Here is a 17851-nt window from a genome sequence, read left to right as displayed (position 1 = left end):
CCTACTGTGCCAAATGGGGATGTGAGTCGACTGGGTGGATTAGCTGGTTGCCCCCTGTCACTGGGGAATTAATTACTATCCAAAGGGCAGGGGATATGAAGACAGCCGGGATAGGGACTTGCTCCGTAGGCAAATGAGTTGACTGTGGACCCGGCTATGATAAAGGATCAATACCCCAACCACCCCTGGGCGACTGCTGGAGGGAGCTGCAACCAGCTTGGCATCAAATTCACCGAGGTGGCAGAAAGACCGATTGGACCACCGATAAGACCTTGGGCCTACAGCTCTACCGCACTGGCTGACTCAGTACTGACAATAAAGTTTCGATAGGACCCAACTGGGTCATTAATCCACCCCAGGCCCCCAGCCCGTCACCCCAAGTTCTGTCTGGCAGGATGACTCCACAACCAACTCAGGCGAATGTCAGCTGTAGCCTCATGATCACATCAACCATCAACCCGTTGATGGGACACGAGCACCCTTTAATAGATCTGTTGGGTAGATCGTGCCTGGTACTAAATGCTTCCCAACACAATTTGATGGAAGCTTGCTGGCAATGTTATGATATAGCTCCTCCTTACTATGAGGGCCTAGCAGTTAGTGCTTCTGTTTCCACGACAGCTGACATCAGTCACTGCCGGTGGCAACAGAGCAGACAAGGCCTTACCCTAGAACAAGCGACAGGGCAGGGACTATGTACAGGGCAGGTTCCCCCAGATAAAGCTTCTATCTGTAATTCTTCACTGTCTACCCACAATTTCACACAGGATCAGTACTTGCTCCCACACAACGACACTTGGTGATCCTGCTCCACGGGGCTTACCCCTCGTGTGTATACTGAAGTCCTAAACCAGACCAGGGGACATTGTGTACTAGTCAGGCTCCTTCCAAGAACACCTATCACACTGATCAGGAGTTCCTAGACCTGCAGCAAGGATGGAGCCAGCCCTCACGGCTATGGAGACATAGGAGAGAGCCTATGCCAGCCCTCACCCTTAGCCTACTTTTAGGCACTAGCCTGGAGGGATTGGGCACGGGAATCTCAGCACTAGTAACCCAGAATCAGTATTACTCCAGCCTATGTGTTGCCATAGATGTAGATATAGAGCGCATAGAAAAATCCATCCCCCACCCAGAGGAGTCCTTATCCTCCCTGGAGGAGGTAGTCTGGCAGCACAGGAGGGGATTAGATCTCCTCTTCTTACAGCAGTGTGGGTTCTGGGCAGCGCTAGGGGAAGAGTGTTGTTTCTTCACTGATCATTCGGGAAGAATCAAAGACAGCATGGCTAAAGTTAGAGAAGGACTAGCAAAGCGGAAAAGAGAACGCCAGGCCAGGCAGGATTGCTTTGAAATCTGGTTTAAGAGCTCCGCTTGGTTGACCACTCTCATCTCTTCTGGGACCCCTGGTGATTCTGCTCCCCCCCCCCCCAGACAGGGTCTCTCTGTTGCTTTAGTTCCTGTCCTGGAACTAGCTCTTGTGGACGAGATTGGCCTCGAACTCACAGAGATCCTCCTGCCTCTGCCTCCTGAGTGCTGGGATTAAAGGTGTGAGCCATCACTGCTTTGCCGGGCCTTGCATTCTTAACTGGCTAGTAAAACTCATGAAAGACAGGCTGTGTACAATACAACCTATTGTCCAGATATCACAAATCCATAGACCTCTCAGGATCGAAGATACATACGAGAGCTGTCAGGAACCCAGGATTGGGTTCACTATAGTTACTAGAACAGGGGGAATGAAGAACCAAAGTTTCTCCATTTTGTCCTCTGTCTCCATCGTGTGTCTTGTATAAGCTACTTCCAGTCCTCAGAAAGGGTGAGGGGCAAAAGTAATGGGGTAGCCAGCTGGAGTGTCCAGATGACCACAGACTGTCCCCACCTGAAGGCCAGCAGATAAGAAAACTTAACAAGCAACAGGTGATGTAACTTTTCTGGGTTTTGCCTTTAAATAATGCCCTCTAGAAGGGCAGGGTACACCTCTTGCTGTTGGTGCGCCAGTTGCTTTGATGAGGTCCCTGCCAGCTTGTACTGTGCACACAATAAACCTTGCTTTTGCATTTCTGTGAGTCAGACTCCCTGGTGGTCTTTTGGGGTGCCCATGGACAGGAAATAACAGTGTACATCCTGTCTTAGGTTGCCATGGAGGTAAAGCAATATACATAAATCACCCTGGTGGTGCACACATTTGATCCCAGTGCTTGGGAAAATGGAGGCAGGAGGATCAATGTTCAGGCCCACCTAGGCTAAGTGAGACCTCTGCATCAAAAAAAAAAAAAAAGGTTTCACACAGGTTTTCACTGTAATCTCAGATGGTCTGGGACACACAGGTTTCCTCCTGATTCAGCTGGATTTACAGCCATGCCCAGCTGGGAAACATTTATTTTATTTGAGCTTACCTCAATTCGTAAAAATTAAAATTCTAGTGTCATGTAAGGTGGTGTACAACTTTAATCTCAACATTCTGGGGACAGAGGCAGACACAGAGACATGTGGATCTCTGTGAGACTGAAACCAGCCTGGTCCAAGAGCTCCAGGTCAGTCTGGATTACATGCACATATAATTTTTTTTTTGATTTTTCGAGACAGGGTTTCTCCGTAGCTTTTGGTTCCTGTCCTGGAACTAGCTCTTGTAGATCAGGCTGGCCTCGAACTCACAGAGATCCGCCTGCCTCTGCCTCCCGAGTGCTGGGATTAAAGGCGTGCGCCACCACAGCCCGGCTCACATATAATTTTTTAACTTTAATTGTGGGAGCGGACATGTGCCATGGAGTGCATGTGGAGGTCCTAAGGTAACTGGCAGGAGTCAGTTCTCTCCTTCCAAGGATGTATCAGGATGTCAGGCTGGGCAGCAAGTGTCTTCCCCCTCTGCCATGGCTCCTTGCTTACAGTCTCTCAGCCCCAAGCTGCTCACCCCTTGCCCTCTCACAGGCGAATGAACTACCAAGGAGAGACTGTTGATGCAGCTCTCCTCTCCACTCAGAGTCCCGCAGTGGCTCCTCAGGTGCACCATGATTCAACTGCCTAATATTTATTTTTAAAGATTTATTTATTGTGTTCTGAGTGTTTTATCTCCATGTTTGTTTGCAGGACGTGTATACTGTGCCCACAGAGGCCAAAAGAGAACATCAGATCTCCCTGGAACGGGGATTACAGATATTTGTGAGTGAAAGGAGCAAACCGGATCCACTGGAAGCGCACTTAACTTCAGTCGGCGCACTTAACTTCCCAGCTTTCATTCAGCCTCCCCAAGGAGCCCTCACCAGTCCCAGCCGACCCGGCCCCTCACCTCCATTTTGGTGAGGAACGTCTTAGGCCTGGGGATGATCCGGGAGGAATTCTAGGGCTCAGAAGGCGGAGCCTTACGTGTCGTCAGGGAAACACAGCTGTGCCCGGTGGAGAAGTACAATTCCTGTCCAGAACTACAACTCCGGTCCACCCCTGCGCTCCCGGGTCCGCTAGATGGTGGCCCTCAAGAAAAAAAGCCGGAGCGGGCAGCCACTAGGGGAGCATACAGGGCCCACCAGGTTATTCAGGTGAGCAGCTGAGGGCCGGGGACTGACCTCTTCGCAGGGAGGTGGCCTGCTGGTGGGGAGACGGAGGTGTCGGGACGGAGGAGCCCGCCGCGCCGACTCTGGCCGCTGACTCCGCGAGAGAGGCCTTGGGAGCGCTTCCTCCAGGTCGCGCCCAGCGCCCAGCTTCAGCCACTGGAGTCTGTCATCGCTGACCTGCTTGTGTCTGCTTCTTCAACAAGCGCTCCCTGAGTGTGGTGGCCGCTGCTGTTTCCCAATCCCCAAGGAAAAGCTTCCCTAGCTTTATGAGAGTTGCATCCCAGCGGCGCAGATCCTGGGAAGGTGGAGGTCGCTTGGCAAGAGGGATCGGGCAGGTCAGCATCAAGCTGAAGAATGGCTGGAGGGAAGAGGGTCGGTGTGCGATGGGGGCTGATGGTGTGAGGCAGCGAGTACCCCGAGAAGGCAGAACCGAGCCGCTGGCTCACTGTGCCCCCGCCGGCCATGATTACCCCAGTACATGGTCCCTGGCTCCCGGGGGTGGGATGGACTAACAGGCGGGCCGGTGGAGCTAGAACGGGACACAGAAAGGAACTTGCATGACAGTGGCGCTGGCCTCAATTCGGGGTACCCCGAACTCTCTCCTGCACTCGTAGCTGTTCCAGTCAAGTTCTCAGAGAAGCAGCAGGCTTCTCATTACCTGTACGTGAGACAGCACAGAGTTCGCCAAGACACCCAGTCCACGTGGCCTGCCAATAGGACCCTTTTTATCCTCAATGTGCCCCCGTACTGCACGAAGGTAGGCGTCTGTCGGGGGACCAGTGGGTTCTGAATGGGGGCTTGCCATGGGCCCTACAAAATTCTGGTGGTCAGGTGGAAATGCCTGCAAACCCTTATTGTAGAATGTTGAAAAGTTCTCACAGTTAAGAACTTTAAAAAAAAAAAAAACCCTGTCCAAACAGCAGAGCCTCACTCCCCTGGAGGCTGTTCTGGAACTCACTAGTTAGCTCAGGCTGACCTCAGATTTGCTGTTCTCCACCACCCACCACTCCATCCACTCAGTACTGTTAGAGTGCTCACACCTGGCTTCAAATTGTTTTTCCTTCCAGTGATTTTTTTTTTTTTTTTGGTTACTGGTTAGTTTTTCTTTCTTGTGTAAGAAAGTCTAACAAAAATCACTGGCCATTCTGTCTCGACACACTGATTTTTTGCAGAAGCTATTACATTTATATACTTTTGATAATTTTGTTTTGTTTCAGACAGACAAGGTTTCTGGTAGCCTGAGCTGCATCTTATTCATTATGTGGTTGACGCTGTGTGTAAACAGGACAGACCTAAGAAGTCCCCTCATATCTTCCTGTTAAAGCTGACCTGCATGCCGAGCCCAAGAGCACACGCTTTCCCAGTGCAGTTTCTGTTACACTGTGTTCCCTTCTCCCTCAGAGTGGATCAGTGACTATGAAGATTCAGTGCTCGCCCCTGAGGCCCTGAGGGTGGAAGTGGACACTTTCATGGAGGCCTACGACAAGAAGATAGCTGAGGTAGGGCTGCGGCAGGACCCCAGGTCTCAACGCTGGAGCCAGGGTTGAGAAGCCTGGTCCTCTCCTGAGCACAGCTGGGCTCAACCGCTGCCTTCCGACCCCACCCTTTGTTGGCACTGACACCTGCCCACTGTCTTTCCCACACCTCACATGCTCCTGGTCCTTGGACCCGGGACGCACCTTCACCCGAGCAGCCCCTGTCGACCCTCCCTCCTGAGCGGCAGGTGCCGCCTCTGATGTGGGTCCCTTGGCGACCATTTACCCACTGAATTCTGGAGCCCCCAACTGCAAGGCCTCATCTAGAAAAAGGGATCCCTGGGACTGCTTCTTCTTGGGGAACAGAGGGCTTAGGAGTCCTGCTTTCTCTGGGCCTCTCTTCTCCCTGATACATTGTCTTCTCAGAACTTCCTACACCATCATCTCCCACCTCAGCCCCCAGAGTGGCTGTAGTCAGTGTCCAGTTCTGTTTCCGTGCAGGAGCCTGACCTTAACTGTGTAGTCGGGATGGAAGGGGGATGGGTGGGAGAGGGAGAGTGTGCAGAGCCGCCCTGGGACACGAGGGTGAGGAGGTCCCTTTAGTGGGGTGGCTGGCAGGTCCTGCACAGGTACTCTGTGACCCGTCCTGTTCCCTTCACACCCCAGACCTAGCACAGCTGCGCAAGAAGTTCGAGGAGGACAAGCAGAGGATTGAACTGATGCGTGCCCAACGCAAATTCCGACCCTACTGAGCTGTTCTGGATGTGGAGAGCTGGCGTGGAGACTACAAAGTCCGGCAGGCCTGCTGCCTCGGGGACCGTGCTTAGGGGAGCAGATGCCAGGCCAAGAAGCTGCTGCGTCCCACAGCTCCAGCTCTTCACCCACGCAGGCTGGAAATCAGGACGAGAGGAGGATTTGGTCTTGAGGAGCTGCCCCTGCCTCTTCGGGCCTGGGAGACACTCCTGGGAAATGTGACTGCTCTCTGCTCTGAACCTCTTTGTACCCTCCATGAATCCCTGCTGGCAACAGAGCCATTCGGAAGGCAGGAAAGAGGGAGGAAGATTTTATTTCCACAGAGACCGGCGATAAGCACAAGCTCCAGAGACCCAGCCACAGCCCTGCTCCCTAAGCGGCACCAGCTTAGTAGAGCTCACCAACCGCAAGCCCCAGACCACTGTGCCCTTCCTGAAGCCACGTATTAAAGGTTAGGATCTTCTTCTATTTCCCTTTACTTCTAGCTCTGCCACAGGATTCTCTGCTGCCTCTCTTGGTCTAGAGCACAGTGAGACCCACCCCACCTATTTTGTTGGCAGAGGGTGCTTTGTAGACAGTGTGAACAGCTCCAAGGTCAGAGCTACAGCCTCGAAGAGGTCCTGGGTTGGCTCTGTAGGAAAGAGCTGATGAATCCAGCCACAAGGTGGGGCTCATTCATGTGGACATAGTGATTGCCTGGGACTTCCACATACTGGAACCGCTGGAGAAAGGGGAGGAGGTGAGATGGTGCCCATGCAGGAGATTCTCCCACAGCTGCGTGTCTCCAAGGGGGTCAGAGGCCACCTCTATTCCCAGCAGCCTGGGGACTTGGGGCTGTTCCAGTAATGTAGACATCTGAGCTGTGAGGCTACAATGCTAATCTGGGTGTTCACAGTCAATTCTGCCAGTTCTGATGGAGATGAAGCACTCTGTGCAGGGCAGGTGTCAGTGCTTCACTGCACAGAAGCCTGAATAGCAGCTGCCCTTTGGGGTAGCCCCTGGCTGTGCAGAGGTTCCAGGCCTCGGGGATTCTAAATGCATGATGACCAGAGAGGGCCAGGACCTATACAGGCTCCTGGATCCACCACGGGCCTCCTCCTGCCCTGTAGCCATCACACTGGCCAATGTGCTGGTTCCAGGAGCAGTGGAGGGAAGCGCAGGGCTGCTTCTAAGAGGTGCGCCCCACAAGTAAGCATGGCCAGGGGTTAGGGTCCTGAACTCTATGTGTCCCAGGTTTCTGGGGCCTGGTCATGGAGGGGTGAGGCACCGACTCAGGAAATACGAAGCCACTGATTCTTTGAGGTGGGGTTTAGAGCAGACATTTCCAACTTGTCACCTACCTGGGCCACATGCCTTACCTCCTTTAGGATGACTCTCAGCGCGTCCACCATGAAGAGCAGTGGCTGTTTCTTGTTGTCATTCTCTCGTCTCACATCAAAGTACCCCTGTGTTGCTCTGGGCAGCAAGAAGTGGGGGTGTCTCTCATCTCTGAGTCTTAACGGAGCCCTCTGCCCTGTCTGTGTTTCAGGACCTGAGGAGCCCAAGCCTAGACTGAGTCTGATTTTCCTTCAGCTGTGTTCTTTTGAGCCTAGACTGATCTTGGGGTTCAGTCATTTAGTACCAGCTTCCTCTTAGAGCTGCACAAGTTGAGTGTCTGCTGGGGTGCAGCTGTCAGAAAGTGGGGGTCACTGAAAGCTGGGCTGAGATCTGAACCAGGTCTCAAGCTCAGTCTTTTCTGAGGCTCAGGCTTTTATAATAAAACATACTAGGTCCTAATTTACAGATCACACAAACATCCCCGTCCCTATTTGAAGCACATTGTAGCCTAAGCTGGCCTCAGACTTCTCACAGACTAGCCATGCCCTCCCTGAATTGCAGGTGTGAGTCACCATGCCCAGACGTTCCTTGTTTTTAAGTTTTGATTTGCCTTAATTTATAACAGTGTTAACAAATTTCCCCTGAACTCACGGCTGTGGCTGCCACCACAAAGCATCAAGGAAAGGATCAGGCTAGACGAACTATGGGTTGCTAGCCCAGGAGAAGTTTCTAATTCAAAATTCCTGAATGTGAAGACAATCCTGGATGTCTGTCACCCCACTGGTCATCAGGGTTAATTTGGGGGTCTCACTAGGTGGGTGTCCCCTCCACATCATTCTAGGTGCCTCCTTCCTGAAGCTGTGCACGCAAACAGGACGACCTGTCCTAATAGAGCGGGAATCAAGCTCCCCAGATTCCAGTGCCGTGTCTGTGACGTGCATTCTGCTTTCTCAGCGTGGGAAGTGGAATTATAAGCACAGCCCATGTCAGGCTTCCCCAGAGACCTGCCGATCTGTGCCGCAGTCCTCACCCCGCCCTCTGCTCCCAGGCTGCTTCTTCCTTGGCCTTCCCCCTCCCAGCACCTGCTGACAAAGATGCTTCCTGAGAAGGGCTGAGTGGACAGTCGTGTGGTGTCACCCTGGAGAACTGGACACCTTGTGCCAGCCTCCCTCGGGTTCCTGTTCCCTGGGTCTGTCAAGGGCACTCTGTCTAGACTCACTTGATGAGCAACACATTGGCCTGCAGGCTTCTGGTATAATACGCAAACATCTCCTTGCTGACAAAGTCAATAACGTTCTCTGGCTGCAGAAACAAAACCAGGGTGAATCCTTACCATGATGTCCCATGCCCACCTGCAGTCAGAGTCCTTATTTCAGGACAGCTGAAATGAGGTTTCAGTGAGGTCAGCAGGGCCACCCTCCCCAGGAGGCCAGTGTCCACCAAGTCCCTTACTCATCAAGGCTTCTTAGCTTCCATCTGCCAAAGTTCTGTCTCCCACCCCCCATCCACTCACAGAACCCTTTTAGGTCGGGTGTGGCTATTGACTGGAGGTGACTTATGGACTATTGAGGACTGAGAGCCCCCTGCAGCCCCCTGCAGCCCCCTCCTCATGCACAGTCCAGCTCTGGGCTCTGGGCTCTGTCACACAGAGCTCATTCCCTTCATGAGACTGCTTCCACTTGACAGAAGTGTGTTTGGTCCACAACAGAGGAGTCTCCCCCAGCACAACTGCTCTGTCCTTGCACTAAATCCGCCTGTGCTGCAGTGCGCTAGGAGACCTCCAGCCCCGTGCAGCTACTGACGGACACTAGGACACATGCAGGGCAGGGGTGATATACCGGCTAGGATCAGGGGACTTCGTGGAGAAATGATATAGTTAGTAGAGTTGGAGATGTCAGTACAACTGGGCTGAGTCTGCAGGTCAGTGGCAAAGAGCTTGCCTGTTATACACTGGGCCTGGTGGGTATCTGATACCCACTTCTCAGACACACCATGAAAAAATTCACTGTTGGGCTGGAAATGGGTTAGTCAGTAGAGGGCTTGTGACAAGGCCTGATTCTGATCTGTTGTTTAAAACAACTGGACAATGTGTGACATTCCTACAACCTCAGCCCTCAAGAGGCAGGGTCATGTCGATCCTTGGAGTGTGCTGACCGGCCAGCTCAGCCTATTTGGAAAGTGTGAGATCATCTCTAAAACAAGTAGATAATAAATAAATATGAGGCTGGGCGGTGGTGGCGCACTCTTTAATCCCAGCACTTGGGATGCAGTGGCAGGCAGTTCTCTGTGAGTTTAATGACAGTACGGTCTACAGAGCGAGTTCCAAGATAGGCTACAAAGCTAACAGAGAAACCCTGCCTCAAAAACCTAAACAAATAAATGTGAGTGTTGTGGCTGGGAACAACACTGAAGGCTGACCTCTGACCTTCACTTGCACAGCATACACACACTCTCACACAGACACACACAACATGGTCACTGCTTGTCCTGCTCCTCAGACTAAAGTCACCATGGGTCCATCCTCAATACAAAGATTCCCACATCACCCAGGAGGCCCCACACTCTCTCAGTCCGGTCCTCACATCAGAGCAACCGCAGGAGCTGTGATGGGCGGGAGGGCTGCCTGCCAGGGAGACCCTGTGGCTTCACCTTCTCAGGTCTGCAGGGGAGAGGTGCAGAGGGCAGCTCTGAACCCTGGCCACAGGCAACAGCCAACAGGAGGAGGAGTCTGAAGCAGATGGGTCAGGCTTGGGCCTTGGCCTCTCATCTCCCTCCTTCTCCTCAGGAACTGGGGTTGTCTGTCTCAAGGGCACAATCTGGTCTCAAACTTAATTTTAAGTTGGCCCCAGGGCAAGGATTAGGGGACATTACCTCTACTCATGCCTGCAGCCGTGAAGCTCTTCTGAGTTTTATGGCAGCTGATGTCTCCACTGTGGGCTGACCACATTGAAGGCACTTCCATTTCCTGACCCACCTTTTTTTTCTCTCTTTACGTAGTAAAATTAACCCAAGAGCAAAGTCAAATGAACCACCAGCTCTGAGACATTCTGCATGGAAACAGGGTGTAAGACCTGGACCCAGGTCAATGTGCCCTGCTGTGCCCCAGACTTCCGGGGTCCTCCACCAGGGGAGCTCACCTCTGTTCTCTAGCCCCACAACTGACTTCTTTAACTTTACACATGTCTGTGAGAGACTTCAACAAGAGAGCGTGGAAATGATGCAAAGTCCTGAGACAAGGGTCTGTGTCCATGCACATGTATGAAAAGATACTTGAGGTGAGAGTCTCTCAGTGTGTGTACACATGTATAAAGACATAAATGGAGAAAGATCTGGGGATGTAGCTCACTGTATAACACTTGCCTAGCCTGTACACATCCTGGGGTTCAATAGCCAGCACCCCTCCTCCCTGCACATGCGAGAGAGATTGGGGATGAAGTCGGAACCCTTGTGCATCGCTGGTGGGAACATAGAATAGAGCAGCCTCTGCAGACAGCAGTTTAGCGCCTTCTCCAAAGATCAATCCTAAGTCAGCACGGGCTCCAGCAGTCTCTCCTGGCAAAGCCAAGAACCGGAACAAGGACTCAGACACTTGTACCCCATGTTACAGTAGCATTGCTCTCCACTGCCAAAACCTCGACCCCAGTGTCTGTCAGCAGAGGAGTGGACATGGAAAATGTGCTGCGGGCAGGTTGGACGGCTCAGCGGGTGAACACACTGGCTGCCGAGCTATGATCCACGACACTCATGGAGGAAGGAGAGACTCCCATGAGTTGTCCTGATTCTGCACAAGCGTCTCTGCCCTTAAACTAACACACACACACACACACACACACACACACACACACACACGAGAGAGAGAGAGAGAGAGAACTGCCTCTGCCCCCACATGCTGGGGTTAAAGTCCCCAGGATGGAACAGGATTCAGTCTCACAAGTGTGAACATGGATGTGTGTTTCCCATGAAAGGGTCTGGACAGCATGATGCTGAGGAGAACCTGGGCCCAGACGGGCAAACATTGGTTCTGCTTTTGTGAGGCCCCTAACAGGCAGCTTCACAGGGACAGAAAAGTAAATTAGGGGTTGTTGGTGAGACAGGTGAGGGCTTAGTGTTTTAATGGATCAGTGTTTACTGAGGATGGCGAAGGTTGGGCTATACGTTTTGGTGATGGTTACATAAGATAGTGTATTTAATATGACCTAGCAGTGTATTTACAGGCAGCTAAAATGTGTCTATTCATATAATTTTAAAATGCTTTTAAAAAGAGGCCGTTCTGTGAGGGAAGCTGGAAGACAGTGGCACTTACCAGAGAGATCCTCCGGTCCCTGTTCAGCACCAGACCTGGAGAAAGCACAAGGCATGGTGGTTTCAGGGTCACCTGGTACAGGAAGGGATTCTACCTGGCTTCCTTGGAGGTCCGAGTCTTTCCACAGAGGGCTCATGTCTGCCATCTGGGCTGGTGAAAGCCACCCTGACGTCAGCCAGCCCTGGACTTCCGTTCTGGGATTTTTCTAGAGTAAATTTTGGTCACAGCACATAGGCATCTCCTCAGGACCAAGGAACAGGAAGAAGGAGGATGGAGCCAGCATGGGTCTCTCTCTAAAATCTAGGAGCTTTTCTGGTTGCTGAACTCTCAGGTGACCTCAGCCTAATGAATCCAAGGCAGAGCCCTCCTCTGTCCAATCCTGGACTGTCACACAGTCTTGATGGGGAGCTGTACCTCTCAGAACCTTAGTAAGAGTTCTTGACAAATACACAGAAGACGCTCACGTCGTCAGTGACTGCCAGACACGGCACCTCCACATCTTCTGCAAACCTCCTGCACGTGGGCCCGGCAGGGCACAGCCATGACAGTCACCACCTTTAGTCCAAAACCCTACCAACCTTCCCACACAGTGTGGCCTTCTACAATGCCTACGTGACATTGTACCTGGTCCTTGGCTATGTGCAGCCTCAGTTTCCCTGCTATCCCAGGACTGTATGAGGCAATGGGGGAGTCAATGAAGCCGTTCAGGCACCGAGTTTCAGCTTGGCACACGCACCCTCCCAAGTTCTCCCTCAGTAATGACAGATGGTCCTTACCTGTGTCCACCTTCGTGGTTCCTCTCTGCAGCAGGAGTTCCCCACACTCTCTACTCAAGTGGTTGTTGTTAGCCAGGAACCTGGGATACAGAAGACATTAAAGGAACCAGAGCCAGGGGTCACACAGAAAGAAACGCAGGTGGCTGTAGATACTGCGCCCAGTTTGAATTCCAGTGCTTCAGGAAGCTGAAACAGGAGGAACTGAATTCAAGGCCAGTCAAGGCTACTAGTGAGTTCAAAGCAAGCTGGAATTATAGCGAAATCTCTCTAAATTAAACAAAGAAACAAACAACAGAAAAGACCGGGGTTGTGGATCAGGGTAAAGTGCTTGAGGGCTTAGGTTCGACCTCCACGAAGGACAGAAGGAGGAAGAGATGGAGGGAAGGGAGGCTACCCTTGAACAATGCGCACGTCCTTCAGAATCAGCGAGGATTTACAGCATCAGCGCATCTGCCTGTTATTCTGTGTGTGTCCCTTCCTCTAGACAACAAACACAAAAAAGGAAAGCCCTGTCCGACCGTGCACACTCCAGAAGCAGTGAGTACGGATATGACCACAGCAATCCCAGTTGGACCACGAATGCAGAATTTAGAGGCCAACATGGCCAGGAGGCAGGGTGGTTGTTCTGGGGTGGAGGCTGCCAGGCAGCTCTAGCAGGAGAGTGGGAGAGAACTGCAGGTAGTCAGAGAGAAGAGGTGAGCCATAGAGCATGAACATGGGGAGAGAGAAAGAGCCCCCACCCCACAGGAAGCATGAGGAAAGAGGGGTGGTGACAACACGGGGCTTCTGAGAAGTGTCCAGGAGGACGGGTGCTGAGTGACACCCCAGCGGAGGATGACTAGGGGTGGAAAAATGGAGGGGAAGATATTGTGAGGAGGGGGAGGAGGCTGTACCTTCTCCCTGACTTGGAACGTTGCCCACCAGGGCACAATGGTCCCAGCCCACCTGTGCCCTGCCCTGGCTGCCAGCACCTACCCCTGCAAAAGCTCCTCAGGGCTGGACACCCTCGGGGACTTCTGGGAAGCTTCCACCTTCAGCATGTGTTCTATGTTCCTCCGTTTGTAGGTCAGGATGTTCTCTGTTTCCTAGGGATTCAGCCAGAGCTGGTGAATAGTGACGCCCAGATGAGGGGTCCCGTCCTTCCCTGGTCCTGCCTGCTGCCCTCCATGTCCCTCTGAGGGGTCAGTCCGTGCTCGCTGTCCTTCCTGTTCAGCACAGGCTGCCTGGGACAGCTAGAGGGATGTGCGACACTAGGAATCGTTAGGGCAGCAAACTCAGTGACGTCAGTGGATGTCATCGCTAATGAGAGGTAGGGGGCACAGGGTACAGGCAGGTTCCATCGGCCGTACATCATGTCCCCAATGGCAGAAGACCAGCAGGCTCAGGCTTTGGGAGCTCAGTGTCACCCAACACCACCCAGGAGGAAGCCTCAAGGCTCTACATTTGTTTCATCAGTGGGGCATTACAAAGACCAAAGGTCAAAGATTATTATAATCTGGGTATTGGGTCCACACTGACCCATGGTTTGTGCAATGGAAAGTTATTGAGTGTTTACAGTGTGCAGGGACTAGAGACATGGGGATAAAAACTAACTCCAGCAGGGCAGTGGTGGCAAACACCTTTAAGTTTAGCACTTCAGGGGCAGAGGCAGGCAGATCTCTGTGAGTTCTAGGTCAGCCTGGTCTATAGCTATTTCCAGGACAGCCAAGGCCTCACAGAGCAATCCTGTCTAAATAATCAATATAAAAAACAAACAAAATCTAATAGCAGCTATAAGGAAGTTAGGGCAGGGGAATTTCCAGGAGTTCACTGCCAGCCTTGGTTACAGAATGAGCTCCTGTCTCAAAAAGAAATAATGAGTACTTATCCTCAGGGAACGGGTTGCCAGTTTGTAAAGGAAAAAAGGAAAGGTGGACACGGACACAGTGGAGTCCCCTGGAGCAAACTCACATCCTCAGGGTAACACAGATAAGGACAGAGCCAAGCCTCAGACACTGGACAGTACTGGCTGTTGTGAGTGCTGCTGCTGCTGGTGTTTTCCATCAACCTTACAGTTGATGGATCTGGTTGTGCTCCGTGTGCACAGCACACAGGAATTGGTTAAGTGTTAGGGCAGGCAGCTGCTGTGGCCCAGAGTTCCTCCACCCATGCCTGCCCCCCTCACCCACCTTCTGCTGTTTCCCAGTCTGTGCGGGATCCATCAGCATTCTGAGGAATCCAGGCCACACACTGGGCTTCCAAAGAGTTCCCATACCCTGGACCCTGACATTCTCAGAGTCACAAGCTTCAGGATGCTGCCCTCTCTGGAGGAGATCCCTGGCTAACTCATCTACCCTCTGCCACATTCTCTGGCCTCATTAATGTCCAACATAAGAGACAGAGATGACACCACCCTCCCCTCCCCAGGAAGCCTCCAAAGAAGCCTTTTCCTACATTAGAGTCCAGGGCAAAAGGTGTTGTATCCAGTAAGATAAGTTTGTCCACCATCTCGGGGAAGGTGCAGGCGAACTAGAGAGTGAAAAAGAAATGGAGTTAGTGGGTGAAGGCACAGGCTTCACAGAGCCGGAGTCTGCTGTCCCTTCAGGGTGCTTCTCCCAGACCCAGCCACAGACCCAGTGACCCTAGGGAGGACATGTAGAAACTCTACAAGGGACCTTTATCAGAACTTAGTGTGAATGTGGAAACAGTCTCTGGCCACCGCATCCACTGTGTGAAGGGGCTCTTCCTAGCCTACCTTCTGCTTGCTTCCCAAGGTCCCACGTGACCACAGAACAGCCAGCTACTCACCATGCTGCCCACAATGCCACCTATCAGACAAAAGAACAGAGCTGACATCCTATGCGACCCCTCACCAATACCCTCACCCAAGCACTTTGATAGGGGCTGTCCAGTCCCCAGCTTGTCTCCCACCATGGGGTTGGGACTCTGCATCTTCAATTTGGAGCCTCTCCCTGAGCCACCAAGGTCCCTTCACCTGAAAACACTCACAAGGCCACCCCTTCCCTCATCTGAGACCAGAGGCACAGTCTCTAAGATAAGCATTTGAGGGTCCTCTTATTGCTCCTCAGAAGGGCAGGGAAAAGTTCCAGGTTCCACTGTATCAATTTTCCTCCCTCTCCTATAGTCCTCCACCTAACTCAGGGCCTGGCCCAAACTGACTCACCGAAACTGTGGCCCAGGATGGAGAACCGAATCCATTTAAAGGCTGAAAACACAAAGCCAGGAAGAGTTTGCAGCCTTACTCTGAATGTTTTTCTGTGTCCCAGTTTGGGACTTCCTCCAAATAACTGTATCACCCAACCTTGGATACCAGCTGAGGGGGCTCAGCTCCACTGTGGGAGGAAGCAAGCTTGCTCCTCTCAGTTGCTGGGAGAACTGGATGTCAGACTCCAGACATCCATTCCCAGCCAGCACCGCCTCCTAGACACAGTATCCTACTCATGGGTTGAGAGGGGATGTCACAGAGGACCCCCCCACACCCCACACCCCCCCCCACTCCCACACACTCACACACACACTCACACACACACACACACACTCACACACACTCACACACTCACACACTGACACACTCACACACACACTCGCACACACTCACACACACACTCACACACACAAACACACACTCTCATACTCACACACACTCTCACACACACACTCACTCACACACAAACACACACACACTCACACACACAAACACACACTCACACACTCACACACACACTCACAACTCCTTCACGACACTCACTTTCGCTCCTGCTCACCTGTTGCCACCCGCCGGACGTCACTCACAAAACTTTGGTTGTAATATGGGAAACCTGGGTGGTGATGGGACGAGAGCCCGTGACCTCCGAAGTCCATGGCCACATAATGAAAACCTGCAGCAGAGAGGAGAACGAGAAAGGGGTCTGCATGGCAGCTTCCACCCCTCCACTGCCCCTCAGTCCATAGCCCACCTTGTGGAAGAAGAGGAATGAGCCTGTCAAAGGAGTTGGCATTGTCCAACCAGCCATGCAGGCAGAGAACTGGAGGGTTCTTCTGGGAGCCCCAGATTTTGACAGCAATGTGGCCCCAGGGCACAGCCAGCTTCAACTCTGAGAGCAGACCTGTAGGGTAGAAGCAGTCATTCATCTCCTGCATCCACCAAACCAGCATGTCCTAAGCCCCTCATCTATGTATGCGGCAGCATGCGTGGGCTTCAGCGCTAATGGCCTGTGTCCTGGCTCTCCACAGCTGGACTGCCAGATATCCTGATGAGGGAAAGATAAGCAGCTCTCCTGGGTGAGAGAGATCTGAACAGGCTTTTCGGATGTAATCCATTGATGCTTGGACAGAACGGGAAGGCATGGATTGGGGGTGCTGCCTTGAATTTGCCACTTGTGGACTGTATGACCTTGGACTGGTGGCTTAAAACCTCTTCATTCTCAGTTTCCTTTCTGTTTTATTGGAGTAAGTAGATTACAGTGCCTCTCAACTGTAGGGGACCCCATTTGAAGAACCCCCATGGATATCTGAAACCATTAATGTACTCTATATAATGATGAATGCTAGCTATATTTTTATATATAAACACCCATAATAACATATACATCATAAATTGGCACAGGAGATAAACAACACCTAATAAAGCACTGCTCATAACAATAGATATGAGATTTGGTGGCACGTCCCTATCTTCTCAGTAGAAGATAAGGTAGAAACAGATCAGGAATTTGAAGTCAGTCTTGACAACATGAGACCTTGTCTCATAAAACATAAATCACCAAAACAAAAAAATATACTGTAATAAAAATTTGTGCTGGGGTCTCTGTCTCTGGAGATATTATATAGGATCCAAATATAGCCTTGCACATCTGTAATCCTAGCCCTGAGGAGGCTGAGGCAGGAGAATTGCAGCCAGTTCAGGACAGACTGGTATAGGGAGTTCCAGGCTCGCTAAAGCTACATTCAAAGAAACAATGAGAGGTCCTGGAGGACCGTCTTTAAGATGGCTCGGGATTTACAACACCACTCAGAGTAGCATCCTACTCAACACTGGAGTTTGCACTAAATATTTTGGACTTCGGAGAACTGAACTCTTGCAAATAGAAACCGGGGAGACCACCGTGGCCAGCATTTTCTAAGTCTTCAGAGCAGGCGCCAGGCTCTTCACACATGTTGAGTTGGAACATTGCCATTCTCAGTACACAGACCATGGAACTGAGCCACAGGGAGGTACAGAAGACAGCCAAACGCATTCGGAAAGATCGAGAGAAGATTTATGACAGACAGCATGACGCCGGGACTCCAGCTGGCCCTCCTCAGGTCAGGTGTGTCCCAGAGCTTACCTCCTCATGTTGCTGACCCCAAAATGCAACCCCAAATAGCCAAGCTCACATCCCTCTAATCTAAGGGCTATCAGGACTCAGCGGCGGCCCGAGACTCCGTTGGAGCCCACACTCTGGCTCACTGCATCCCAGCACTGCTGACAGCCTGAACACCCAGTGGGGAGGGCAGTGAGCTTCCGCTCCACCGGCCCGAGTAAGTGAATGGTGCCCGAGGGTTCTCGCCGGCCTCCCCCTTCCCACTCCGATCCTAGGGGCCCTGAGGGGCATTTTCACCCATTGCTCTTTCGCAGCTGTCACTTCCCTCAGGAGGTCACAGGGACGGAAGGACTCAAAAGCTCGAGTCCCGCCCACT

The 17851-nt window shown here is 52.1% G+C and overlaps 1 protein-coding gene and 1 long non-coding RNA gene across 3 annotated transcripts in view; one reads left to right on the top strand and one right to left on the bottom strand.

The window, feature by feature from the left end:
- Nucleotides 1-6239, top strand: part of LOC142843186 (uncharacterized) — a 14658-nt gene extending 8419 nt beyond the window's left edge. Inside the window, exons 2-6 of the long non-coding RNA XR_012909590.1 lie at nt 3088-3533; nt 3752-3883; nt 4163-4305; nt 4766-5047; nt 5690-6239. This is a non-coding gene — a long non-coding RNA (uncharacterized LOC142843186). The remainder of the gene's footprint in view (nt 1-3087; nt 3534-3751; nt 3884-4162; nt 4306-4765; nt 5048-5689) is intronic.
- On the bottom strand, nt 6072-17851 carry LOC142843184 (serine hydrolase-like protein). 2 transcript variants are annotated; one of them, XM_075960148.1, is made up of 12 exons: nt 17773-17851; nt 16129-16278; nt 15937-16050; nt 15336-15377; nt 14960-14979; nt 14606-14680; nt 13148-13257; nt 12173-12252; nt 11397-11431; nt 8313-8395; nt 7135-7231; nt 6072-6497 (listed from the first exon to the last, which is right to left on the bottom strand). In XM_075960148.1, the coding sequence occupies exons 1-12, from the start codon at nt 17774-17776 to the stop codon at nt 6378-6380; spliced, it is 930 nt and encodes a 309-aa protein (XP_075816263.1). In that variant the 5' UTR covers nt 17777-17851; the 3' UTR covers nt 6072-6377. The 2 variants fall into 2 exon arrangements, with proteins under 2 accessions (XP_075816263.1, XP_075816264.1); XM_075960149.1 differs by having other exon boundaries at nt 17500-17815.

The sequence above is a fragment of the Microtus pennsylvanicus genome, chromosome 2 (genome assembly GCF_037038515.1).
Source record: "Microtus pennsylvanicus isolate mMicPen1 chromosome 2, mMicPen1.hap1, whole genome shotgun sequence".
NCBI lineage: Eukaryota > Metazoa > Chordata > Mammalia > Rodentia > Cricetidae > Microtus > Microtus pennsylvanicus.
Note: the sequence above shows the minus strand (reverse complement) of the source record. Positions and strands in the feature narration are given on the sequence as shown.

Bases quoted from the DNA above. Each gene is read 5' to 3' on its own strand.
- LOC142843184 (XM_075960148.1), bottom strand. The intron at 14,980-15,335 runs GTGAGTCAGTTT...TTTGTCTGATAG, and splicing joins CATCCTGGGCCACAGTTTCG to GTGGCATTGTGGGCAGCATG. The intron at 11,432-12,172 runs GTAAGGACCATC...TGCTTTCTCCAG, and splicing joins AACCACGAAGGTGGACACAG to GTCTGGTGCTGAACAGGGAC.